At 37.3% G+C, this 27,133-nt stretch overlaps 1 protein-coding gene across 2 annotated transcripts; it reads left to right on the top strand.

Annotated features, from left to right (window-relative positions):
- The first annotated feature begins 680 nt into the window (after positions 1 to 680).
- FGF5 (fibroblast growth factor 5) lies at positions 681 to 26,440 on the top strand. Of its 2 annotated transcripts, XM_036419986.2 has the most exons (3): positions 681 to 1,359; positions 8,772 to 8,875; positions 22,607 to 26,440. In XM_036419986.2, exons 1-3 carry the CDS (start codon positions 993 to 995, stop codon positions 22,955 to 22,957), a joined length of 822 nt encoding a protein of 273 aa, XP_036275879.1. In that variant the 5' UTR covers positions 681 to 992; the 3' UTR covers positions 22,958 to 26,440. The 2 variants fall into 2 exon arrangements, with proteins under 2 accessions (XP_036275879.1, XP_036275934.1); XM_036420041.2 differs by lacking the exon at positions 8,772 to 8,875 and having other exon boundaries at positions 22,607 to 22,765.
- Positions 26,441 to 27,133: the final 693 nt, after the last annotated feature.

The following is a 27,133-nucleotide window of genomic DNA, read 5'->3' as shown; positions in this document are numbered from 1 at the left end:
GGACACATACCCAAGGCTTCCCAGAAGGAAAAACAAATTTGGCCTAATATTGAGCGCCACTAGAGTTTCCAACTCGAGTTGTGGCGCAATGGCTCAAGGTGGCCCTCTAAACGCTGACTAAACCCAATTCGTTAGCTCTTTCCTAAATCAGTGAGCACCACCACCGCAACCAGAGGCGCCGCTCCAAAGGCTGCCCAAGTTGGGCTTCGCGTCCTGGCGAGGTTCCCCGCGGAAGCGCTGGAAGGCGTGCGATCTCCCAGCGGGACCCACCTCCCGGGGAATCCCCGGGGCGCCAGGCAGCGAAAGTGGGGTCTGCCGGGCCTCGGGAAGGGAACCTGGAGATCGGGTCCGCCCGCGCAGGCAGGCAAGCGCGCTCGGCCGCCGGGGCGCAGGCGTGAGGCGGAGGCAGAGAGGAGGAGAACTCACTTCCAGGCTTTAAGCCCCCGTTTCCGTCGCGGCCCCGGGGGCCCGGCTGCACGCGAGCAGCTGAGTTCCGCGCGGCCTTGGCGCGGGGCCCGGGACGGCCGCGGGGCGCGTGGGAACCAGCGGGGGTGCGTGGCCCCGGCGCGCGCGCGCGCGTCCCCGCGCTGGGGTGCGCAGCTCCTCTCCACCTGGCTTCCCCACCCCCTCCCTCGGCCTCATCCCCTCCCCCCTCCACCCCCCCGCCCCCAAGACCCGCAGGCGCCCTCCTCGCCCGGGCCGGAGAGAGCACGGAGCGCCGGGTGAGGGGGAGCCTCGCGGCAGGCGTGCGCGGAGCAGTGAGATCACCGGCGTTATAAATATCCCGGTGCCAGCGCCGAGATCCGTTCGGGTGGCCTCTCTCTCTCTCTCTCCCCTGCTTCACTCTCTCTCTCTCCCCCCCACCCCCCCGAGGCTATGTCCACCCGGCGCGGCGAGGGGGGCAGCGCCAGAGGCACACAGCCGCGCGGGGGCTACGGAGCCCAGAGCCACCGGCCCCGCAAGATGCACTTCGGACCCCCGCGGCTGGAAGCATGAGCTTGTCCTTCCTCCTCCTCTTCCTCAGCCACCTGACCCTCAGCGCCTGGGCTCACGGGGGGAAGCGCCTGGTCCCCAAAGGGCACCTCGGACCGGCTGCGGCGGCGGAGAAGGTCCCGGGAGGCTCCCGAGGCCGCCGGAACGGCAGCAGCAGCAGCAGCAGCAGCGCGCCGCCCTCCTCCGCCTCCTCCCCCGCGACCTCCCCCCCGGGCGGCCCGGGCAGCGGCGCCGAGCAGAGCGGCTTCCAGTGGACGCCCTCCGGCCGCCGCACCGGCAGCCTCTACTGCAGGGTGGGCATCGGCTTCCATCTGCAGATCTACCCGGATGGCAAAGTCAACGGCTCCCACGAAGCCAATATGCTAAGTGAGTGGCTCGCTCTCTAGAGAAAAGCCTGCCCTAAGCGGGTGGCCGGACGCTGGGGAGGGACAGCCGGGGATCCCCGGGGCCACGGGCTGAGGAAACAGCCTGGCGGGTGGGGGAGATGCGTTTGTATGGCGTGCACACACGCACCCCGCGAGTGGGTAAGGAATGGGGATTCCCGAAGGGTAGCCTCCCGGAGGCTGGTGCGCAGAGATAGGTACCATGTTTCCAGTCTGCCTGGTCCCAAAGGGGAGCCTCCAGCCTGTGCCTGGGAAAAACACACCCAGACATCTCCTTCTTCCTCCTCCTTCAGTGTCTCTCTACTTTCTGCTTCTGTTTATGAGGCTAGCATTTTTCACTAGGCACCCAAGTGAGTCCCCTTTCCTTACCCAGGACTTAAGTTTTTTTTTTTTGTTTTGTTTTTTTTTAGAAGAATAAAACTGACATATCCCCTGAACCAACAGCATAAACCCCCAAATTTTATACATATATATGTGATAAATATATATTTAACATATGCACAGGTATATTTATGGGGTATACGTATGTGCACGTTACACACATAAAGAATAATGTATATGTATATTCTAGGGGAGTCTAGATGTCTCTGTTTGGAAGAAGATAGTGTGATCTGGCAAACTGGGCACGTTTAGGAAAGGCAGTCGTAGTGGACATTAGCATTTTAGTTCTAGAGTTAGTAGCGTTTAGTATCTTGAGACCCAGACAGCGCCTTTAGAAAGAGCAGCCGGCCTTTGGTCCCCAAGGACAATCAGGGTAAAGCTCTTTATTCTAAAAGAAATTCAGAGGAGCATCAATTCGGTACAGGTGCAAATTGTGTAGTTGTTGTTGTTTTTTAAAGCCAGGTTTTACATTTTCTGAGTTTTCTCTTTAGCACTTTTTTTCACTACTTTCTCATATGTCTTCCCCTGGATCAGCATTTCCAGATCTCACCTCTCTCCTCCGCTTCCTCTCACCGCCCCAGGCAGCTGCGGGTGTGAGATCCACTGGGACGGTCGGGAGGCTTTTCCTCAGTTGGGCCAGATCCCTCTTCCCCCGGAGTTAGTCCATCCATCAGGATGGACCCCAGAGAGGGGAAAGGTGGCCCGGAGACAGCGATGCTGTCAAGGCTCATGGGAATCAGTTTGGTAGCTCCCAGGTGTACCTCAGTCTCCACCCTCTTCTGCCCAGAGCAAAGCCTGGCCCTCGGAAATCGCTCACTTAATCTGTTGAGTGACTACATTCCTCACTGAAGGATGGGGAGACGGGCTGGTCACTTGCTCCGGCTCAAACCCAGGACCATGCAGGCCGCCGAGCTTCTGGTTCTCCAGGCTCTGGAGGAGCGCGGGGCCACAGGGGGCTGACCTCCAGAGTGGAGGTGTCCAGGACGCTGGGGGGACCGCTGGCAAGCCTCTCGCCTGGGGCTCAGGAGGAGGGTGAAAATGATCTCCCGGATGCGGAGGTTCTCTCTGGAAGAGCGATGCCCACCCCCTGCCACAGGCTAGCGGCTCCCGGAGCCCCAGCCAGCTGTGCTGCAAGTGGCAGCGGGGTGGCCTGGACACACGGGGAGAGGCCCTCCACAAGCGCATTCCCAAGTCCCAGGGACTCCCACAAGTTCTTAGGGGAGCCCATTTCTATGTGGTAAGGTCCCTGTCACCATTACAAAACAACTCACCGCCTTTGGTGACAGGGTGAAAGGGCATTTCCTGAGATTTCAGGAGCAGGAAAGTTAGGTCTCTTCCAGAAATTTCATTCATCCTCATTTTGTTCCGCGAAACCCTTTACTCCATCAGACATCCGGGCTCCTTGCCCACTGCTAGGACTCTTTCCTCCTTTATTTTACGTGAAAACCTTCTTTTAAAGTTCTGTTCTTGTAGTTTATCTAGGAAATGAGTATTCCCAGAGGATAACTTCTGGGTTCCCCAGGGCAGACCCAAAGTTAGCATGCATCAGACAGCAGTTTGGGTCCCAGCGAATTAAAGAGTGTCTGGGGTGTGTTTCATGTGCTAGATATCTCTGAAAAACAGACTTAGTCCCAAGACATTCACCCCCTTCTCATATAGATTTTTTTTTTAAAAAAGTGCAGTTTAGGCCTTGCCCAAGAGAAGTTGTAGAAAAGTATAGGAAGGAAAAAGAGAACAGCTCAATAGAGAATATTTTCAGCTGCAGAAGGCATTGACCAATATTTTATTTCTAAGATCTAATTTATTTTAAAATTCACTTTGAAAAATGTCGACAAAAGAACAGGGATGTTTTCTAAACAGTGACTGAGAGAACTTTTTTTTTAAACTAACACTTTCCTAATTAATTCTAATTTACCATAGCCTTACAGAGTTTAGTCTGTGTGTTTTACATGGCATGTGATCATTCATTCATCCATTCATTCATGCACCCAATATAGGATATCTATTGTACCCAGCCTGATATTTTGGTTACTATTGGGCTCATTTGGGGGGGAGGGTGTCTTTTTGTTTTTGACTTCCATAATTTTTTGTCACAAAGGGAACAATAACTGAAGGGTTCAAATCTTGGTGACTTTTCTGCTTTGTGATGCCTGGAGTGGCCAATACTACTTCATAAGATTTTGCTACCATTGATTCATGAAGAGTGTATGGAATATGTCATATTTACTAGAATGGCATGCAATTTGGAAATTTAAAATGAGTCTCTACCCTTAAGTAGCTGTGAAAGAAAAACAGAAGCCTAGTAATTACAGTTGGACACATATCCCTTTGAAGGCACAGCACTTGATGGTTTCTTGACATATGCCAACTAAGACATTGGTCATGGACTGTTGGTTGCAGTCCATGAGGAGGCATTTGTCTAAGTCTCACAAGAGACATTGAAAGAGCTGGTATCATAGAGGACAATAGAGGATACATCAGAATTTTACCTCATCACCTAATTCTTCTGCCTATGAGTGAGCAATGACAGAAAACATTTTTTTTGTATATGTGTGTTACAGCTTTCTACTTCAGAAAAGAGTCAACATTTTGCTATGAAGCTGCAACCTAACAGGTTCTTTTAAACTCAATAATTTTCTGTGATATTTGTGAGATCAAACATATATATATATATATATGTACACCATATACATATAAATGTATATATATGTATATATATGTATATATATGTATTTCCCAACTATAATGTGACATAACATTTTTGCAACTGTGAATGTCTTCCAGTTTCACCGTGAGAAATACACACTGGCCATACATTTTTGAAATACAATTTGTTGAGCTAAAATATACCATTTAATATACTCTTATACAATAGCTAGCCCAAGGTTTGAAGACAGAGAAAAGAATCAAGCTTATTGCACATCTACTCTTATTATGGGGAAATACCAGGGAAGGATAAGAAAGATAGGACAAAAATAGATGATGAAATCCAATTATTGAATAAAAACAAACGCTTTGCTATAATTTATATTGATTAAGGTTAGTTTCAATAGCTTGCTTCTGCTGTCTTATCTTAGCCTATTAAAGCATAGACAATTATGCATTTCTCAATTTTGGGACCAAAAGTTTAAGACTATAACCATAGAAAATCAAAGTCTTCATATGAAAATGAAAATCCCAATCATATATTTCAGAAATCGGAATTCACTAGCAATTTTGATGATATGTAGAGTCAACCTTTATATAGTCCCCCAAGCCTAGATAAAGCAGAATCTATATCTATTGCATAGAAAAGCTCAGTTAGTTTGTGTTACTAATCTAATCCATGAAAACAGATAAACTGGATATTTAAGACTCAGACTTTATAATGACACAGCACGCCTGTTGCTGTGTGAACAAAAATAGAGAAACTTCAGTTTTAAATTATTTTTCTTTGGGGATTTTCAGATGGGCCATTGAAGGCTTTATATGGAGTATCTGTGTCTTGTTAGGAATAGAGAGAAAAGAAAGAAGCCTATATGATTATATTAGTTGTCTCTACTAGAGTCCTATTGTTTAAAAAAATCTGGAGCAGACTAAAAAATCTAGGTATACATTTTCTTCCTGAAATACACTTATTTTACATTGCATGCCTATGCTTGTAAGTAAATGGATTAAACAGTGTGTGTATTATATAATCTGAGAAACACCAAATGTTTGCCTCCTTCAACCTAGATGTCAACCCCCAAACTCCTGTATGAAAACTCCCTCTGTGAGCACTACACTTTTTTTTTTTAATCCTCTTAAATGTGACTATCCTAGGAAAGATAACACGGTTTTGCTAGTACCCTAATGTGAATTCATTTATACTGACTGCCATTCCCTTGCTCCACTCCCCAAGCAAGACAGGGCCCAAATAGCAGGAGAGTGCTAAAATATGGATGTGTGCATGTGAGTGTCCCGAAAAGGAAAAGAGGGTCAAAGAACACAACCCAACTTAGGGAACATTCATTGACTATCTCTGATCTGGGAGAGACACTCTGCCTTTACACACTTTTGCTTAAGGATACCATCCTGGCATTTACAATATAAATTGCAAATTTTCATCAAAGTATTATTACTGACTCACAATAAGAGTTAGGAAATTACTGAAATTAACAAAGAATCCATTTTTGATAAATGTTTCTTGGGATTTATATATGTGTGATTTAAAATGCATAGATTTATTATATAGTATATTATGCAAAAAAGCCACCTTTAGTGATTTACTTAGATTTGGCATAATAAAACCATAGTAATCTCTTGGGGTGGCAGGAAATTGAATTATAGGGCTTATAGAATCTGCTCAGATATTTTAGAAAAGGAAACTCAAATTACTTTTGAATTTCTGATTTTACCAACATTCACAATTTTTATGCCATAATTACATTAAGACTTAGAGGGTGATACCAAAGTTGCTTATGTGAAAAAAACAACAACTATTATTTGATTGAATTTCGTGTCTCCCCCTATAGTCCTCATAATTTTAAGTAGAATGATATATGTGAAAGTATTTTTTAAGCTTTCAATTAGATATAATTTTCTTAAAATGATAAAAATCCTTTCATTCTCAGACAATCTATAATTTCAGTACTGGGACTTACAAGAAAAGAAACCATACTGTATGTAATAAAATAACAATTTACATATATTATGAACTTCATCTTCCTCATATATAAAATTCATTATAATGAAAAGTTTACATAACATATCTTCACACAGAATGTACAGAAAACAAGTTAAATGTGTAAAAATGGGTCCTTCTTAAAAAAATAGAACATGTTAGTTGTTGAAACCAGTAGTTTACCTAGGCAATGTTTCCACTAAACACATGCTTTTGGAGCCCTTTTATTTTGACCTTTTAGATGTTAGCATGCAAATACTTAGTGACATTTTTATCTTTTATGCTACCATGTGTTTTTTTTCACCAGTACACAATGCATTTGCATTTACAAAACCAGGTAATTTTCCAGAGAATGGATTAAAACACCTCTAACAATGCAGAGCCGTGGATAAGTTGGGGAAAACATGCATCCCAGTCTCTTCTATGCATTCCATATTGCTTCCTTTGCAGCTATCACTCACACCTAGAGTTTCTCACATTCTCCCTGTCTCACTTTGTAACATATTTACACAGTATTCGCAATTCCATTCCCCATCTCTCAGATATTAAAATTACTAATACTCTTTGCAAGATCATTCTGTACTTTTGACAGAAATATAACTTTGCATCGGATACCTATTTATGCTTTCTTAAACCTGCTACATCCTATAGTGTTTTTAACTTTACAAAATATTCTGTGTACTTCATTACTATTTGATAAAATGATAGTGCTTCTAAGTCTTTGGATGTGCATCTGAGTCACAATTGATATAGCAAAATCTATTAGAAATAGCATTTTGAACACATTTTGCAATAAAGAATTTGAGATAGTTTCTTTCTAAAAGCAAAAGAAATTGTTTTTAAATAGTTTGTGAGTGTTTTTTTGTTTGTTTATTTGTTTGTTTTCTGTTTTATTTTTTCGTCTAAAGAAATATCTACTACAAAATTGGTAGCTGCAGTTTTCTTGAGATGTGTTTTTTTTATTTTTTATTCTGGGTTAAGAACATTTATAAAAAAAAAATAATAGTTCTGCTACTCCTTCCCCCATAAGCTTTATGATGAAGTATTATTCAGAAATTGAGTTTAATAAATAAGCAGCAGTATTTGCTGCAATTCTAGGTATTAGCACACATTGTACAAAGTGCTCCATAAAGATATTCATATGTATTTATAAATATGTATGCATATCCATAATATACCACTTTTTTGTAAATTGAATAAATTTGAATCTATTTAAAACACTCCAGGGGGAGATTATTTTGAGAAAATCAGGTGAATTTTTCTATTCAGCAGAGTCTTACTGAGATTTTAATCAGTTAAATGCTCAAAATATTAAATATTGAAAAGTTGAAATTTTTTCCTTGTCATTCCCATCTTGTTTCCTTCATTTCTTCCTAAGACAGGTCCCTTTGTTGCACCAAGAACTATATTACTCTGTTCTTTTCTTTTTTTTTTCCTTTTTATAATTTGATGTAGGCAATTAACAAAAAGCTCCATGCTTTTCTTGTGTTCATATAACACAGGAAAACAAGCAGGAATTCCAATTATATACAGATTGAGTCTCATATTTTAAAATGCTCTGTGAACTGGGGTGTGTGAATTTCTTGACTAAGTAGATGTGGGCTTTCAAGTTATTATAGGAGACAGAGGAGCTTTGACTTGATAATGTTAACTTTGAAATAGCAAATACAAGTATTAACAAAATAAAATTAAAGTTTTATTTACCCCCATTAGATTTTCCCCCAGAAAAAAACATTAAAAATGCAAGTTGTCTCAAACCATAATCCATTAACACCTCATTGAGACAATAATCCCAAGTGAGTTACACTGCCTTTAGCATCTTGTTATGTGTAATCTTTAAGTAAGCCGCTCACTAAATGATCCAGTTGGTATATATGGATTTGTACTTTTATAATTATGGTGGTTTGAGAGAATGGTTTTCTTTCATGTAAAAAAGTATTGTTTTTAAGACTTTCACGAGTTTATGCTGATCTTCAGTACAGACATTATGTGCTTTAATTTTAAATAATGCATTGTCTCTGATAGAAAAACAATGCATGAGAATCATTTTTAAAAAATAGTTTTCAAAGTCCTTCAATTTCTTTAGAACTTGAAAAGATTATATTGTCAAACATTTACTAAAAGTGACTGTAGAAAACAAAAAGAATTATTAAGAAAGTTGAACTACATTTTTGAATCTTGAAAGCTATCATTTTAAATGCACATTTGATTGCTAGCTCTTTTTAAATAACAAGTATAACAAAAACTGTTAAAATATATTTTTTAAAAAAATCACATTAATAAAGAATGGAAATAATTTATGTATAAATTTAATTCTTCACAGTGGTATATGGAGGACTCTGTGTTTTATTTTGGGATTTCTGTCATCCTAGGTATTTTGGAAATATTTGCTGTGTCTCAGGGGATTGTAGGAATACGAGGAGTTTTCAGCAACAAATTTTTAGCGATGTCAAAAAAAGGAAAACTCCATGCAAGTGTAAGTAGAACCACTTTATATTTGTCAAAGGTGTTACAAAGATTTTACATTTGTACAATGGGATGAAGTGACTTTCTAAATTAATAAGTAGTTAGGAAAATTTGCCCAGAGAACTTAATGTATATTGTTTTTGTAAAATTATATGTACATTTAACCAAAATATTGTATATGTTTTTGTAAGTACTCATGTAAATATTTTATTTACTTGAAAAGATAGAGTCCACAACATTTTTTATGCTAATTGCTCTTAAAAATTACATTCTCCAAGTGATTGCCATTATTTATTGTTTAAAAGTTGTCCACGTGAGAGAAATATGAAAACAACATAGTATAATATATAACATTTTAAATTTATATATTTATGATGATTATGTGTGTTAGTTGATCAGGTTCTTTTTTAATTTTACAAGTTATTCATGATGTCAAAAGTTGGGTCACAGTAATATAACATATTTTTATTTTAATAAGAAAAATGTAATAATTAGACCACTTTGACCTTACATAGAGAAATTTTACTTGATCCATTTGTGAAATACTCATCTTTTAGTTTTGTTGCATCAAAAACTATTTTTAAAACTCATCTTATATTTTTGTTGCATCAAAAACTATTTTTAAAACTATAAAGACTTAATTTTGCACTCATATACATTTCTTCCAACCATATACATTTTGTTAGCAATTTATAAATTATAGGTTGCTTTGCTTTGTTCAGAAAATGTTGATTACTTGAGAAGCATTAATGTATTTTAAAGGTAATAAAATGTTTAGCTTAGTTTCCTATACACAGATTCTGTTAATTTCTATTGGTATATATGCACAGCACTTAAAAATGATTTATGCTTTTTCTATAGTATACTAAGTTTTGTCACATTTAAGTCATTTGAAAAAGCAAGTCTTTAATGATAGTCCTTTAATCCTTACTCCCTTTCATTCTTATTACATGAATTAGAGAAAGATCACTTTTCCAGTTTTCAAAATAAATAGGAAGTTTTAATTGAGTGCAATCAATTGAAATTTACTATTTATGATTTCTACTTTACAGACCTTTAAAAAACTCAACGAGAACTCCATTTGATTCAGTGTGTAAGACTTCCCCTACCATCTAAATATGATTTGTTAAATACCAGTTGGAGGAGGCAATAGAATTCAAGAGATTTCTACAGTTATTTGAGAATTAAATGAGATAACACATGTAAAGCTTTTAGATCAGTGCTTGTTACATTGCAAGTGCTCAACAAATATTACTTTTATTAGTATATGATGATCTAAATATAATAATCTACCAAAACTTCAGTTCATTAAGATAAATGAAAAACATTTATTACCTTTTTTAATCACCCACTACCAGAATTATAAAATGATTTACCTAGTTTATTTTTTGAGCTGGTTATTATATCCTAGTAAGCTATAATATAGTGTCCATAAAATAATTGCTTTTTGATTTTCTAAATTATTTTAAGGGGCAAATTTCTGCTTGCTTTGGGAATGCCACTTTATTTTAAAAATTTGATTTTGAAAAATCCACATATAGAATAGAAAACAATGACCAAACATCTGCATGGAATAACTTCTCCTCATTCAACTTCAAGCTTATAAAAGATTGAAACACCTTTAAAATCCATCAGAATAATATGCAGTGCATGAATAAAAACTCTCTCTTACTAGTTTGTTTTGGATGAAAATATTGATTTTTTTTTATATTCATACTCTAGTATAATACATGAAAAAAAAAATAGACTAAACTTAGGCCAGCTTAAGGATAATTGCCACAGAAAGCAAAGTATTACAAATGGACGCCAATTAGAAAGGTCAAACTGAGAGGTTAGGATACATGATTCCTCTGTCAAAAGCAAGTAACAAATTTCCAGAAATTTGACCCAAATGTCTAAGGATGGCTGGCTGAAATAATGCAGATAATGCACAAACAGCATCTGTTATTCTTTCTCATTTTGGCAGGCTAAAGCTATTTCATGGAATAATGACTTTTAAACAGTACAAAGCAAGTCTTGCTCTTGTCACTCATGGAAAGCCTTTGATATAAAAGTCATTCTGATGACTCTGAGCCGAATTGCAGATAAAAAATTAAGCCCCGTGATTATGCGGATTCTTTTTAAACCAATTGTCTAAGCCTACTTTTTCTTATCAGAGCTTTTATTAGCACTTTTTTCCCCCCTAGATGGAAACCTAATTAAATTATAAAGTGATTAATTTAGAAGGAAGTTGAATTTAGAAATAGTATTAATCCTAGCAATTATCCATTTTAATCCCAGGTGTTTTCTTTCCTGTTATCAATTTCTACTTAAGCATGTTGAAAAATTCTTAATGTAACTTTAATGTACTTACAGTACTTGAATTAGTTGTCTTATAAAATTGTATGATAATTAAAAAGGTTAAAAAAACTTTTATTTTTAGGATTAAATGTGTAATTTGTGATTTGTTTCAAATTAGTAATTGTGTAGAGGCATATAGTGAGTATCTTTTTTTTATTTGTTATTTTTTGATATTTTATTTTATTTTTTATTAAGGTATTATATATGTACATATTTTACCATTGCCCCCCCCCCCACTCCCATACATGCCCTCCCTCCCCAGAGTTTTGTGTCCATTGGTTATTCTTATATGCATGCATACAAGTCCTTCTAGTGAGTATCTTTATATTCATTTTCACACAAACACACACACACACACACACAAACACACACACAGTCCTCACTTACTGTCATCAAGAAGTTCTTGGAAACTGCAAATTTAAGCAAAACTATGTATAAGGAAACCCAATTTACCATAGACTAATTGATACAAACACAAGTTAATTACTATGGCATATTTCATCACAAACCATCACAAAACTTCTAAATAAAGACCACAAACACTTCTAATATTAAACATGGAAAGAAATGTGAGCTATACAGATATTTAAGAAAGGTTCATAAGAACAAGTAAGATAATTCTTCTATAAGCCGCTTATTCAGTTCAAGGCCGCAACAGCTCAGGGCACCGGACGGGAACACATCATGGCCTGGACACCCTTCCATTGAGCAGCCATGCACACCCGCATGCACTCACACTGGGACAATCCAGACATGCCAGTTCAGTTCATCTCAAGTGCACAGGGTTGGGGTGTGGGGAGACACTGGAGCCCCCAGAGAAAACTCATGCAGACATGAGAATGTGCAATCTCCACACAGAGGACCCAGCCCAAAATAGAATTTTTCCCCCCTAAGCAGTGCTATAATAAAATGGTGTTGAAGGAAATAACATTGTACAGGACCTGCACTATGTATAAAATCATATCTTAAACTTACACAATGTTATATGCCAATTATGTCTCAAGAATATTGGAAACAATTTAAAAATTAATAAAGATTACTTTTAGAGTTTTCCCTATAAAGTACATTTGAAGTAAACCATTTTAAATAAACAATGTAAAATGTTCATATAATTATGGGGAAAGTAAATCAATAGTCTATTGAGAAACATTCATGGAAAATTGTGGATTCTCAACCTGGTTTTTATATTAACAATCAGAATATTAAATATCAGTTACTAGACAAAGATATTGTATTTTCAGAACTCTTAAAAGCTCTTTGACTCACAGTATCTCATTACATAATTAGAGGAAGAGTCTCAGAGATATTTAAATATTTCCCTACGTTAACACAGTTAAGTGATTGAAATAGACCTATATCCTTTTAAAATTCTGTCTTTCTCTTTACACGCTATAATGCTTAATAAGTAAAAGTTAGTTTCCAAGAAGATATGATGTTTTGTTTGGAACTAATTACATTGTCTTTACCTATTATTTTATAGGAATTAATAATTTCATGATTTAATAATACTTTTTATATTACACTTTAAAGAACAAATACTGTGGTTTATCTTCAGAATATTTTATTTTTCCTTCCCCAATTCTCCACCCCCACACCCAATTAACTCTCTCTCTCTCTACCCCTCTCTCTCCCCCCCTCCGCCACCCATCTGTCTCTCTCATTCCAAGATCTTTTTGAAATATTTTTTATCCCATCTACTTCTGTATTCCCCCAATGCTTGCTTTTAAAAATCTGAAAAAAAGGGCATGTGTTTGCAACAGAACTTATCTCTGAGTTTAACGAATGTTGGTTATTCAATGTGATGATGACTTTCTTAGGGAATTCCCATTAAGATAAACTTTCAAAACAGAGATCTGTGCTGTCCACAGAAAATCTTCATTTAGAAAATGCATCATTGTCAATGGACACAAAAATGGGAAATAGAGATATCAGCCTAGAATGGTCAGACTTGGGCAACATTTACTCCGATTTCTTTTGTGTGCTAAGTTTGTTAATTGTTAGAAGTTTTCTTTGAACTTCAAACATCTCAGTACACATTCTCCATGCACTCATTCAACGTACCTACACTTACTAATCTACATGCAGCTCTCCTTAAAACCTCTGCTACCATAATCTAAATATACAGTGCAAACAAATCCTACCATGCAGTTTTTTCAGCATTCTTTACAAGGATGAAAATGTATGGTCTTCTCAAAATGCACTGGGAATCAGAAAGAGTGCGAGTAGAAAACTGCTTCACAAAGAGTCGTGAGGGTTACTCAGAGCCCTTGCTGTGACTCTTTCTCAACTCATTCCCAGCTTGGGATCCCTTACAGAACTGAGCTTGCTTTCTCTTTCTGCCTCCATCTTTTTGTTCCTGCTCCTTCTTGACACTGCTCCTGCTCTCTCCTCAGGTTTGCTGTGTTTATCAAAAGTCCTATAGAGAGCCTTTCTGCATTTATCTGAGATGGGTCCAGATGTACGAAGCCTTGAGCGTCAAGGTTCGGAGCACAATTAGACTGTCATTCCACTCACCTTAAACTGTATCATTATGTTTCATTTTTTTTATTCTTTGGTTTTATCAAGGTTGAAAGTAGGAAAATTCAAGTTATAATCTATTGTGATAGTTGCACATTTAAAATGAGAAAATACATGTAAGACACTTAGACTAGTGTCTGGAAACTGTATCAGTATTTCATCTTAAAAACAAACTTAGATTGCTCCCAGGCAGCTGTTTGAGGACCCTCAATCTCCTCTCTTAGAAAACTTTCTGATTTGGGGGTCAGGCAGCTGTGACCCCTCAGATATTTAGACCATTCCCAAATCCTATTTATTATTGAGCCCCCCCCCCTTTTTTTTTTCCCTCGAGGGCCAAACTTTTCATGTATTGAGCAGCCCTTATCTCCTGGGTTTTTCTTTTTCTGAGCAACCTCATTTGAAAGCAAAAGCCCCAGGTTCAAGCTCTTAACGAGACAAGGATTTCCAACGCTCACAGCCATAATTCTTTCAGAGTCCGATGGTGCACTTCGTTTTTCTTTTCCTTCCAAAAATGTAAATCCCAAAAAAGGTGGTGATCAGATATTCTCCAGTCTAAAGTATGCATGACAGCTCATTGCCTATTGGAGAAAAACATTTCAGTTTATTTTAAAGATCCAGAGAGAAGCATGTGGTGGTATTATTTTTGTTTCTCGGGGTTTTAGGGGATCATGTTTGGAAGGAAAGCTAATTGCAGAGTTTACGAAACAGGCCTGGAATGTGTGCTTGATCAGCCCTAAGCAAGGACGAGAACGTCCTCCTTCCCCGGTTTTGGAGGGTGCCAGCTGGCTTTGCCTGGGATGAGAGTCTGAGCTGGACTTCCTGTGCTGGGGGCAGAGTGAGGAGGAGTGGGCAGTTCCTAGAGCTGGGCATGTTCACTGAAAGGTGAAATGGAAGCTTGAGCAATAGTTATCATCATTAAAAAAATAACTTATTAAGCATTCTCCTCTTCTAGTCAAAAAATGAGCTTGCCGAAACTGGTTTGGCTCAGTGGATAGAGCATCAGCCTGCAGACTGAAAGGTCCCAGGTTCGATTTTGGTCAAGGGCATGTACCTTGGTTGCGGGCACATCACCAATAGGGAATGTGCAAGAGGCAGCTAATCGATGATTCTCTCTCATTGATGTTTCTAACTCTCTGTCCCTCTCCCCCTCTGTAGAAAACCAATAAAATATATTAAAACAAACAAACAAAAAAAAAGCACACACATGAGCTTAATAAAGATACCGAATAGAAACTTCCCTTGCCCTCTAAGAGCTTTCCATTTAGAGAGTAGAGTTGAATGTATAGTAATTCAAGCTCAAAAAAGGGTTCAGGACTCTGTTTTTGTAATAAAGATCAGTGTTCCCTCCTTTTACACTGTGTACATCTGGTTAGAAGGCCTATTTTGCTGAGAAAATTTGGTTGTGAGGATGTGATTTGTAGCTTCAGAAATCCACTTTAGCACAAGGCATGAGCTGGTGTTATATTTCTCTGATGGCTTGGGGAGTGTTATTTGGTATTCATCAGTATTTTACCACAAAAAAACTTCAGGGCAGGTGAAACTATAAGAGCCTAGGAGATGCCTGTGGGTTGTATGGTGCTATGAAAAGAGCTAGAACCTAGGAATCAGAAGATCTGAGATTTAAGTCACAGGCCTGCCCTGGCACTTGATGAATGTGGGGCTTTAGATGAATCATTTTCCTTACATCTCTGATTGGAAAAATCAGATAAGAACATTCTAATAGTTATGGAACTATTCTGAGAATTAAATAATATATGTAAAACACCTCAATAGCCCAGCTTTATTGAGTAATTATGAGCATTAGAAAGAAAAATTCTATCTTATGTTTCTCCAAGTGTGGCCTTCGCTTCACCTGCATCAGAATCTCAAGGGATACTGGTTAATGATGCAAAGCCAGGATCTCCTCTCAGACTTACTAAAACACCATTTCTGGACATAGCACCTGGGGAATCCACATTTGGAATCAGCTCCACTGGTAATTTTTTTTTTTTTTTACAGTCTAAATATTTTTGTATTTAGAATTAGGCAGCTGGACTCAGTTTAGATGATCTCAATTTTGTTGACAACATCCAAAGCATCATAGTCAGGAGCCAGTCTAACATATGCCTTCTTCTCGCCTTCAGGCCTGATCAAGGTTTTGACCTTGGCTACTTCAATGCCAAAGAGCATTTTCACAGCTGCTTTGATTCGGTGCTTGTTGGCCTTGACATCCACAGGGTACACAAGTGTACGGTTGCCTTCTATCTTCTTCATGGCTAACTTAGTAGTCAAGAGGACTTGATGATAGCATAGTGGTCAATCTTTTTTGACTTGGAGTAGTTTTCCAAGGATATTTAGGTGTTTTCTAAGCAATAGAGTCTTCTGCCATGGAAAAGGGTGTGTGCGTGTGTGTGTGTGTGTGTGTGTGTGTGTGTGTGTGTGTGTGTGTGACTGTGTACACCTTTTAAAATTGTTTTCTTGGCCTTCAAAGCCTTTAGCTTTGGCTTTGGGAGAGGTAGGGACTTCCATCTTCCCTTTTAGTGCCATCTTCTTTTTAAAAAAAGTCCCTGAGTAATTTTAAGTCAATTCATGAAATTTGGACTAGAAATATTATGGTTGGCATTCTTCACTACATGGCTTTAGGTTAGTTTATTATTAAACCAACTTGTATGTTCTTTTGGTTGGTGAGTAGGAAGAGCTGAGATATAGAATAGATAGATGGGCAGGGCTAAGCAGGAAATGTGGCCATGTCCTGGAGAGAGCGTTGTATGGTTACCACTGGCCCACAGGAGACTTACAGGAAAGAGTCCAAAGGCCGCCTCTCTGTGAGCATGGAGCCCTGTTCTGGGTATGTGGCATGGGAGCAATTAGAGCAGGGCCTGGTTTTCAGTCTTCACTCATCATCAAAAGTGGGTGCCTTTGTGCTGGGAACATCCTACATAACCATGCAAAACAGCTCAAGTTAAGGGCTCCTGACAGGGGCAGCCACTAGTAGGAGTGGGGATGGGAACCAAGAAGCACTTCAAGGATGTAAGAGAACAAGAAGTATTATAGAAATTCATACAGCAAGGAAACTCCTTAGAGCACAATTGGTCTGTAATTGTTTTTTTTTTTTAATAGTCTACAATAATATTTTAATTATTTAATAATCCTACAGCCTATAAAACATTTTAATTATTTACATTTGGTTATTTCTGAACTTTATAAGGTTTAAGGGAAAGAAGTGAATTAAATAAAACAAAGTGCAATAAAGAATTAAAATTGATTGAATACTCAGCAAACATCAAGGTTTATGCAGGTGCCTGTCTGAGTTCACTTAAAAAATATATATATATATATTATTTATTTATTTTTTACAGAGAGGAAAGGAGAGGGATAGAGAGTTAGAAACATCGATGAGAGAGAATCATCGATCAGCTGCCTCTTGCACACCCCCTACTGGGGATGTGCCCCCAACCCAGGTACATGCCCTTGACCGGAATCCTACCTGGGACCTTTCAGTCCACAGGCCAACGCTCTATCCACTGAGCCAAATGGTTTTGGCTGAGTTCACTTTTATACCTCTTTCACAGACTGGGCATTTACCTTTACAGTTTACCTAATAAGAATAGGTACTTGTTTGAATAGCCTCAATTCATTCCTTACAAGATCCTTAATTATCTTACATCATGATATTTACTAAGAAACAAAACTACCTTAAAAGGGTTTAAAAGTACTTTGAAAATACAACTTCAGAAATTATTTTGTTTAATTGACCCTCAGATTTCAATTAGTTTTTTTTAATATCTCAGCTAATCAAAGTTTTACCTTATTTGAACTAAATTTGATCTTTCTTCTAATATTCATGTGTCCTTACTGTGTGCAGAGATGAGTACAATCAACGTAAAGTGTCCCTCTAATCCTAAAGTTCTTGTTTTCCTTAACACCACCAAGTTTTCCCTCTGACTAATTTGGCTATTCAAGTAAAAATTAGTTTAATATGTTTTATTTGTTTTGTTAATTAGGACTACATTAAATTACATAGAAATCAGCTGATTTGAACATTTATTTTTAATTTTGCAATTATGGCTTATAAATGTAACTTTTTGCTAACCTAGTTACTATTTTTTAAATTTCTTTTTAATAATAGTTGACATACAGTGTTAAATTATTTTCTGGTGTACAGTAGAGTAATTCAACATATATACCTTGAAAAATAATCTCTACAGTAAGTCTGGTACCCCCTGACACTGTACATGGTTATACTGATATTAATGACTCTGTTCCCTATGATGTACATTATATCCCCATGATTGATTTTATAACTGGGCTTTTGTAGTTCTTAATCCCTTTTTTCTTTTCTGCCCAGCCTCCTACTCTCTCTGTCTGACAATCATCAGTTTGTTCTCTGTACTTATGAATTTATTTCCTTTTCATTTGTTTTGTTTTTTTAAATTCTACATAAAAGTAAAATCACATGGTATTTGTCTTTTTTGTCCAACTTATTTCACTTAACATAATACTCTCTAGCTCCATCCTTGCCATAATCACAAGATTGTATTCCTTTTTATGGCTAACTAATATTCTATGGAATATAACTTGTTTTTCCACTTGTAAGATAAGGACAAATTAAAGAGAAAAACACAGATAATTTAGATCAACAAAGAACTTGGGCAGGACAATATGTATATTTTTTTCCTTGTAAAAGTGGCAATTAACGTAGTGTTTAACAGTAATAACCATCTGTAGAATAAATTTGTGGGGGGAAAAGAATTTGGAACATAGAGGTTCTTTATGAACACCTTCATAATTGGTTTTGTTGTAGTGGCCAATGGAGGCAGGGCAATGAGGTGATGGAGATCTTGATTTCAATAGCTTATTTGAAATTTGATTCACCTGTCCACTTCACAGCTTAACTGTAGAAAAAAGTCTTTGTATCAACTTCACTATTATTTCCTAGGGAAATAATACAGTTATACTTTTTAAAAAGTACTCTTTTGCTGAGGGACTTCTTATAATTCAAAGGAGATTTTAAAAGTAGCCCAGAAAACTTATTATCCAAAATTGTGTCATGGTAAATGTACATGCATTTAAATTCCTGTAGCTGAGACCTATGCTGCTTACTGACTCTGCCATAAGGATGCTCTGCTCAGGGTCACAGTCTTGTCTGAACAAGAACTCACGGGAGCAGTAGGTCCCTCAAGAAGAAACGAGATCTCCTGATGAAAAAACTCGCTACAATGTTTTTTTTCAAATGGGTCTATTCCATCATAGCTGGAGGAATTTTTTAGACAAAACATTATATTATAAGTCACTTAAGAAAGCCAAAACAGTCTGACCACTGTACTCCTGTCTTAGTGTGGGATTTAGAAGGACTGAGTGACTGCTGGTACTGTGTGGTCCTCAGATTCTGAATACTTCTACCTCGGTGACAATTAGGTGACCCTGGAAAAATCCAGATCCTAAACAGCCATCTTTCCTCTTAAGAAAGATCTTCAGAACACGAAACTTGAGGAGGAAAAGAGAAAGTTTTTAGATGAAATAATTTTAATGGGTATAATTGGTCGACTCTCACTCATGTGAAGAATCTTAAAGTGGAATTGCTATAGGTTTCATTCAATGTAGTGTGTGTGTGTGTGTGTGTGTGTGTGTGTGTGTGTCTGTAGCACATCTCTAAAAATGGCATGCCTTTTCTTTATTTTCTTTGACAATGTCATGGTAAAAAATAGGTTACGTAAACGCAGAACATTTAAATCTACCTGTGAAAACTGGATAAAGCAATCACAGCTATCTCTATTTTAGAAAAATGGATTTCTGTGGAACAGTAGTAGAAGTCAGGTCAAGGTATAATGTATTATATACTTTTAAAATGTTTTAAAATGTATTTTGAGAAAAAAAGTTAGCCACAATAATTATACCTGCTATTTAAAAAACAACAACATGAAACCCCTCACAACTTTCTACTGCCTATCCTTTTATGTAGCAGATAACATTTCAAATGGCTATCTATAGCTTTTATTTTGAAATAAAGCTTTGGGATTACCTAATTGAGTGAAAGAGCATTCAAGTCCTTTTAAGAGCTAGGCACCTATAGACAAATGTAGATTTGATTTGTAAAAAAAAGTTTTTTTTAATTAAAAAAAGTAATAGGAGCAATAAATGAGCTCTTCTAAAGTGATATCAGCACAGCACCCTTGGCCTAGACATCGGCTGTAGGTTATAGGATGAGAGAAAAACACCTGCTTCCATCTACTAGAGGTCAAACCCAGAGAATCACAGCAGCCTTGCGGACGTTCCAGATATATACCTACATGGCCCCCAAACTGAGAGCTTTATCAATTGAACTACACGTGAGTGTGAAATGTCACACATCAGGTAAATGTGTTGTTGGAGATGCTCTGGAATCATTTTTTTCTGTTGTCAGTATTTGGCACAAACAGCATTCCATGTGGCCATATCAACAGATCTGTGTAGATGGCTTTGCAATGTTTAGACTTTCAGATTGGTGGTGTGATCTAAACTGCAGAAAAAAGTTTGGCGTAATTAGAAAAATCAAGGACTTTGAACTTCAGTGTAGAACATCTTGGTCTGACATAGAAAAAGTATGTATCATATACAGCAGGTTTTCAAATAACATCACTTTGTTCAATGTCATTTCATTATAACATTGATGGGGACAAATATTGAATCCTGGCCAGCATCGTTTTCTGTGTGGTATCTGCCATTGTTCCATGTTTGTGTGGGTTTTCTCTGGGGATTCTAGTTTCCCCCTGTATCCCAAAGATATGCACATGAACTGAACTGGTGTGTCTAATTGTCCTAGGCTGCCCTTGACCCTGAACTACAATAAGGGGTTGGAAGGGAATACTCTTACTTGTTTTCATTAATCTTTCTTAAATGTCTGTATAGCTCACATTTCTTTCCATGCTTAGAATTAGAAGGATTTGGTTCTTTATTTAGAAGTTTGTGATGTTTTTGTGAGGAGAAAATATGTCATAGGAACTTACCCTGTGTTTATAGCAGTTAACCTAGCAGTGTTTCCCAAACTTTTGACATATGTGTACCCCTTCTATAATTTTTGTAACGCTGAGTACCCCTAGTACTCATGAGAACGTAGAATTAGGTGCAGCTAAGCACGGTGCAGTGCATATCCCCACCAAACTCCGGTGCAACGCGTACCCCCACCAAACTTCCCGTACCCCTGGGGGTACGAGTACCACTTTTTGGGAAACACTGGCCTATGGCAACATTGGTTCCCTTATAGTCCCTTTCACTTAAATTCTCATTGTCCAAGAACCTATTTACAATGTTAAGAGAGGACTTACTGTACATATATTTAGTGTTTTTATACATAGGCATCAACTATTTGGTATTTCCAAGCCCGGGAATTCTCTACAGATGGCACTCCCTGAAATTGTGAAATCTGGTGATCTGGTTTAGGATAGGAATTATAATTCTTTTGGGGGTTATGGACTCATGCTTGATGAAAGCAACAAATCTTTTTCCTAGAAAAATATTTTTATTCTTCCACTCCTAGCCCTATGCGTGTAAGGATTGTGAATATGTGGACCTTAAGCTAAGACCTCATTTGATGGAATTGGTCTTTGATCACATGTTTGTCTGACTCCATGCTCAGCCTCTTCCCCCACACCATATTCCTTCTGTTTCCACAACTAAGCCATTGCCGAGCTCGTGCTGGCCTACTTTGTCAGCCTCATCTCTTGCTCCTTCTCCCGTGCATCCTGAGTGGAAGTCACACTGCATTACTCACAACAGTGTCACGCTGACCTGTGAACATGCTGTTCCCGCTGCTCCCTGAACATCCCTCATCACCTGCCTCACCACCGCAAGTCTCAGCTCAAAGGTCCCCTTTTTTAAGAAGACTTCCCAGCCCTCTTTCCTGCTATCTCCATCCTCTTAGATCCCCTCCTTTACACTATCATTGTACTCTCTGCATTTTGCTGTCATAATTCCATTTACCAAGCTGCACTGTAATGGATGCCAACTTGTCTACTTTTTCTATTATTTCAAGGGCAGATATATATGTGTGTGTGTGTGTGTGTGTGTGTGTGTGTGAGAGAGAGAGAGAGAGAGAGAGAGAGATTTGGTTGAAGTATAGCTAGTGATTCAAAAAGGTAATTTTTTCTTCCCGGCCTCAGATATAGCCTCTCGTATCACAGTGTGAAGATATATTTTTCTCCTAAAGAAATCGAACACATGCAATATTAATAGAGCCATATGCTAGCCCTCTCTCAGTACCATGGTTCCCACTGATAACACTGAAAAATATGTTCTTGTTTCAAAGGCATAACATGACCGCATTTCTCTGATCATGAATTCATGTTTTACTAGGCATTTGTTTCTTAGTAATACAGTCCTATTTTCTTGATGACTTAAGAGGGGAACATCTTATAAATTAATTTTTTAAATTACAAGTTTCAAAGTAACTTAAAAGCAGTACCAGAATTTAAATATAATAAGAATTCCTATTATCTTTTATATATATATTGATATTATTTTACCAAGTACATAATAAACAGAAACCAGCATTATAGAGATGAATAAAGACTGTTCAACAAGCAAGTACGTAGTTGCGGGCACATCCGCAGTGGGGGATGTGCAAGAGGCAGCTGGTCGATGTTTCTCTCTCATCAACATTTCTAACTCTCTATCCTTCTCAATCCCTCTCTGTGTAAAATTAATAAAATATATAAAAAAAACCAAAACAAAACAAAACAAAATAAAAACAAAATAAAACAAAACAAAAAAAAACAAGCAAGTATGTCTCTACAAAAGAGAATGTAGTAGGAGGGCCGGGGTAGACTGAATTCTTGTTTTTTCCTTTATTGTACAAGACCTCATTTTATCACACGCTGAAAATATTATTGCTACTTAAATGTCTGTTTCTCTCCCCCCCGGTCCCCAGGCCAAATTTACAGATGACTGCAAGTTCAGGGAGCGATTTCAAGAAAACAGCTATAACACCTATGCCTCAGCAATACACAGAACTGAGAACACGGGACGTGAGTGGTACGTGGCCCTGAACAAGAGAGGGAAAGCGAAACGAGGCTGCAGCCCCAGGGTGAAACCCCAGCACATCTCTACCCACTTCCTGCCGAGATTCAAGCAGTCTGAGCAGCCAGAACTCTCTTTCACAGTCACTGTTCCTGAGAAGAAGAAGCCACCTAATCCCGTCAAGCCAAAGGTCCCGGCCCTTTCTGCACCCCGGAAAAGTCCCAACACCGTGAAATACAGACTCAAGTTTCGTTTTGGATAATGTTCACGTTGGCCTTGTGAGAAGCCACAGGCCCCCCTCAGGAGTCTCCATAGGTGTCTTTATGGCGCTGGAGAATCACTTGGACACAGCTTCAGCTCCACTCCACAAAGTCAGGGCATTTGTTTCAGTGGGACTGAGACAAAAATGTTTGCTGGTAGGAACTGAACTGGCATTATGGATACAGGGAGCACACTGCCTCAGTTCAGTAAGACATGAAGCTTTTTGCTTTATGTATAGTGCATACTAGGACTCTGTTTTCAAGAAGTTTAACAGTGTGGACTATGTATTTTTCTGACTTTTACAGATCAACCCAAAAGAACATACATGACATGTGTTTTTGTTTTGTTTTGTTTCCAAAGAATATTTTGATGCAGATAAAATATTTTATTAACTTTTGATTTTTGTGTTTTTTTAAAAAATACCTCTGCATTGAGCATATTTTCTTACTTTTATTGTTTTAATGAATGACACAAACAACCATTTTAATGAATAAGTGTGTTTATAGCCCATATGTAACATGTGAATTTCTTTTTCATTTTCCTTGTTCATTGCACTTTTTATTTTTATTATATATTTTGACCATACCTCAGATAATGTAAGTTTAGTTCTATTGTACATCTTAAAATTTTTAAAATTCTCTTCAGTACACCAAAGACTCAGCTTGAATTTGTGTGTGTGTGGTGTGTGGGTGTGTGTGTGGACTCGTGCGTGTGTGCTTACACAAATTCATGGCACGTGGAAGTGTTCCCCTTTTGTGGCTGGGCTATAATGAGTTAGAAATAAGGACATTTTGATGGAATTAATAGTTGGAGATAAGGAGGAGGATTAGATGTACAAGTCTACTAAGTTTGCAGTATTTATTGAGAACTAATTCTGCCCTGCCTTTATTTCTCCTTTCATCCACTCCCTGCCCTCATTATTGAGCAGCTGGAGGAAAACATTTTATTCTGTCCATCAAGCAGACACTATGAAACTAAAACACCTCTTCTATGGCCCTCTGCCGTCCCCACTGTATAGATCCACGGGGAGCAACCCACTTACCGGAAGCACAGGGAGAGCTGAAAGAGATAGATCTTGTGACAGTTACCCAGTCCAGTCCCATTGTCAAAAACACTCTGATTACTCAGTACAACACCCTTTGAGTTTCCTATCCTCATGGAGACCATTCCAGTGAATAGATTTTCTCTTTTATAAGGAAAATTTCTGATGTATATTTTTTAAAAAAACAGCTGTGTGATATGGGGAACTTCTTTTGGGAATTTGATAAATTGAAAAATGGCATATAATTGTCAAGCCAAATATTAAATGTTGGGCATAAATCAGAAAATTTGGCTTAAGGGAGTTTACATTATTTATTTATTTTTTAGGTAATCATTTTTATGGAGTTCTATGATATACAAGTGTTTATCTTCCGAAATATTGCAATACAAAGGTATAGCTAATGTTTAGAAGAATGTCTTTTATAGAAGGAGCAAGAGTTCATAGGAGGTTTGTGCTTTCTTTGTAAGCATGCTTCTTTTCTTTTAAAGAATACTGATAATCTTTCTAAAAAACAAAGTATACTTTATTTTGGGTGGAAACTTGTCAAAATTGAATTTACTATAATTTAAGCAGCTTGCTTTGTTTTAATAAAAACAAACTATACCCACATGTGCATAATATAAATAATTATATACAAAATCCATCCATCAATTAAAACATCATGCATATACTCTAGTATAGTGTTTTATTATAAAGCCAATAATTTAATTTAACATTCCCTCCATTTAACTCATGATTTAAAAAAATATAAAATGAATTACCAAACTTTATATTAAAATCTCCTGGGTTAAATGAAACAATGGAAATTTGCAAACAAAGATATGTTTGTCTCTTATCCAACTTCGATATCACTTTATATCACAGTATAAAGCTAAAAATAATACTCTAGTTTATTTCAATGTATTGTCAAGAATTGTGCACTGTATATCAAGTTCTTAATACACATAAAAATTAACATTGTAGAGCAGGAGAACAGTAGACAAGATGATATTAATGATGATAAATAACCAAGTAAATTAATGCAAGGCATATATTGTATTAGGCTAATGTTGCTGATAGTTTATGTTAACTAAAAAATAATAGCTTATCTTGTACCCCTAGTTTGATTTAATTAGTAAATGAAGGTTAAAATAAAATAGCCACCACATATATATTATGCAAGTCAGGACTCATTAATTTCCAAATTTAGTGCCAAGCTAAAAATTAAAAAAAAAAAAAACCTTTAAATTATACTTACCTTTAATTTACTGGCCATACACAATTACATTTAATTAAAGCTCACTGAAGCAAAAAATACCTAAATTAATTAATTGAATGAACTCATTATGTACAGAAAACATGTAGAAATATAATTCCTTACTAATACCTAGAACTTTCTAAGGGATCCTTACTTATGTGGTTTTTGATATGTTTTTAAAGTAACTGGACCCATCTAACATCAAACAAAGATATTCATCTAAAAATGTCAATGAATTTTACATTAAAATTTAGGTACCTACTTTGCCTAAAAGATAAATGAGAGACACTTTCACACTTGATGTTTCAATTTAATTATATTTATATTTAAGTTATGATATTGTTTATTTGGAACACCAGTAGAGGCAAGTAAGATTTCTAATAAGATATATAACACTGTGGTTTTTATATCACAAAATATACAATCACTTCCTTCTACTTATTTGAGAGTGTGGATATATAAAACTAACTTTGTTCTTTTAGCTGAGTTTTAGAGGCCTAGCAGTTCAAAATCATGTGACAATAGAGGATCCTAACAAAAGTTATTTCCAGATTTAATAATTATATCATCTTAGATGCATTTCTTTCATACGATTGAAAATAAAACCATAAATCTGATTGATACATTTCTATAAAACTGATCTTGAAATAAAAACCTGAACAATTTTCTTACTTTAACATTATTTTAGTCTTCCAAAGGAGACAGTAACTAAGCTATGACTTCCCACATATTCAATAACAAAATGAAAATATTGAATTAAGCCAAAACTTGAATTCTGGCCCCATGTTTTCATCTGTAGAAAGCTCCACAGTAAATTTGAAAAATAAAAGCAATATTATAGAAATGGCTGTAATGGGAAATAAACAAAAATAACTTGTCAAAGGAATTCTCCTTTAAGATTTACTTTATTGCTACACTTAAATTTTAATAATGTAAAGACAATTTTAAGCCAATTGATCTTTTAAAATCTTTGAAAGAAATTTTTAGATAAATGAACATGTGCCATGTTTTCTTTTTTTAGAAGTCAATCCAATTGCAATGACCAGTGTTTGAAATAAGATTATCAGATGGTTAGGTGTCAAAGAAGTTACCTCCTACATCTTATTCTCTGGGAGGAAAGGGAGGAGAACCCAGCCTGAGCTGAGTCAGTGGGGGCATTTTTACATCTAAGAATCATATACAACACTCAGACATACCATCAGACAATTGAGCTACAAATCATCCATCAGTATTTCAGCAATTTTTTGTAATAAAATATTAGATATCAAGAGTCTTTACTTTTTATTTTATTGTGCTGTGTCCTGACTCTGCCATATAATTATCACAAGTCACTTTTTAGGTCTTGTTTTGTCCTTCCCCATATGACCTCCAATGTCAATTCCAGCTTTGTCATCAATGACAGCATGGGTTATGAGTCTCCAAATGTTGAGGTATCCAAAAAAAGACATTATTTGTCTTCAGGTGAAACTGGATAACCACATGAAAAAAATTGTCAACGAAGCAATAAATATATTTGTAAAGCCTTGTCTTAGATTGAAAAAATTAGGTGAGTTTGAGATTATATCAAAAGATTTAAAAACTGAGGCCCAAATCCAGGCTTAGCATTTTATGAGGGACTTAATATAGTTGAATTAATCTGGAGGGGAATGGTCAGAGTAATATTATTATTGATAACAGATCTAGGATTTTAGTTAAACATGAAATTTTTTACCATCTCTGTTTTGACTGAGATCCTACTCTCTCCACAAGCCTCATAGAAATTCATGAAGAAATATCAGTAATCTCATCTTGACACACTCCAAATAAGGATAGCTATAACATAACTTTCCACCACCATTTCCTTACCTTTCCAATAATTCAGTATTTTTTGGAGTTCTTGTTCTGCACAAGGCACTCAG

Source organism: Pipistrellus kuhlii, unplaced genomic scaffold, assembly GCF_014108245.1.
Source record: "Pipistrellus kuhlii isolate mPipKuh1 unplaced genomic scaffold, mPipKuh1.p scaffold_m20_p_1, whole genome shotgun sequence".
Classification (NCBI taxonomy): domain Eukaryota; kingdom Metazoa; phylum Chordata; class Mammalia; order Chiroptera; family Vespertilionidae; genus Pipistrellus; species Pipistrellus kuhlii.
The sequence above is the reverse complement of the archived record's forward strand: the minus strand, read 5'-3'. Positions and strand labels throughout refer to the sequence as shown.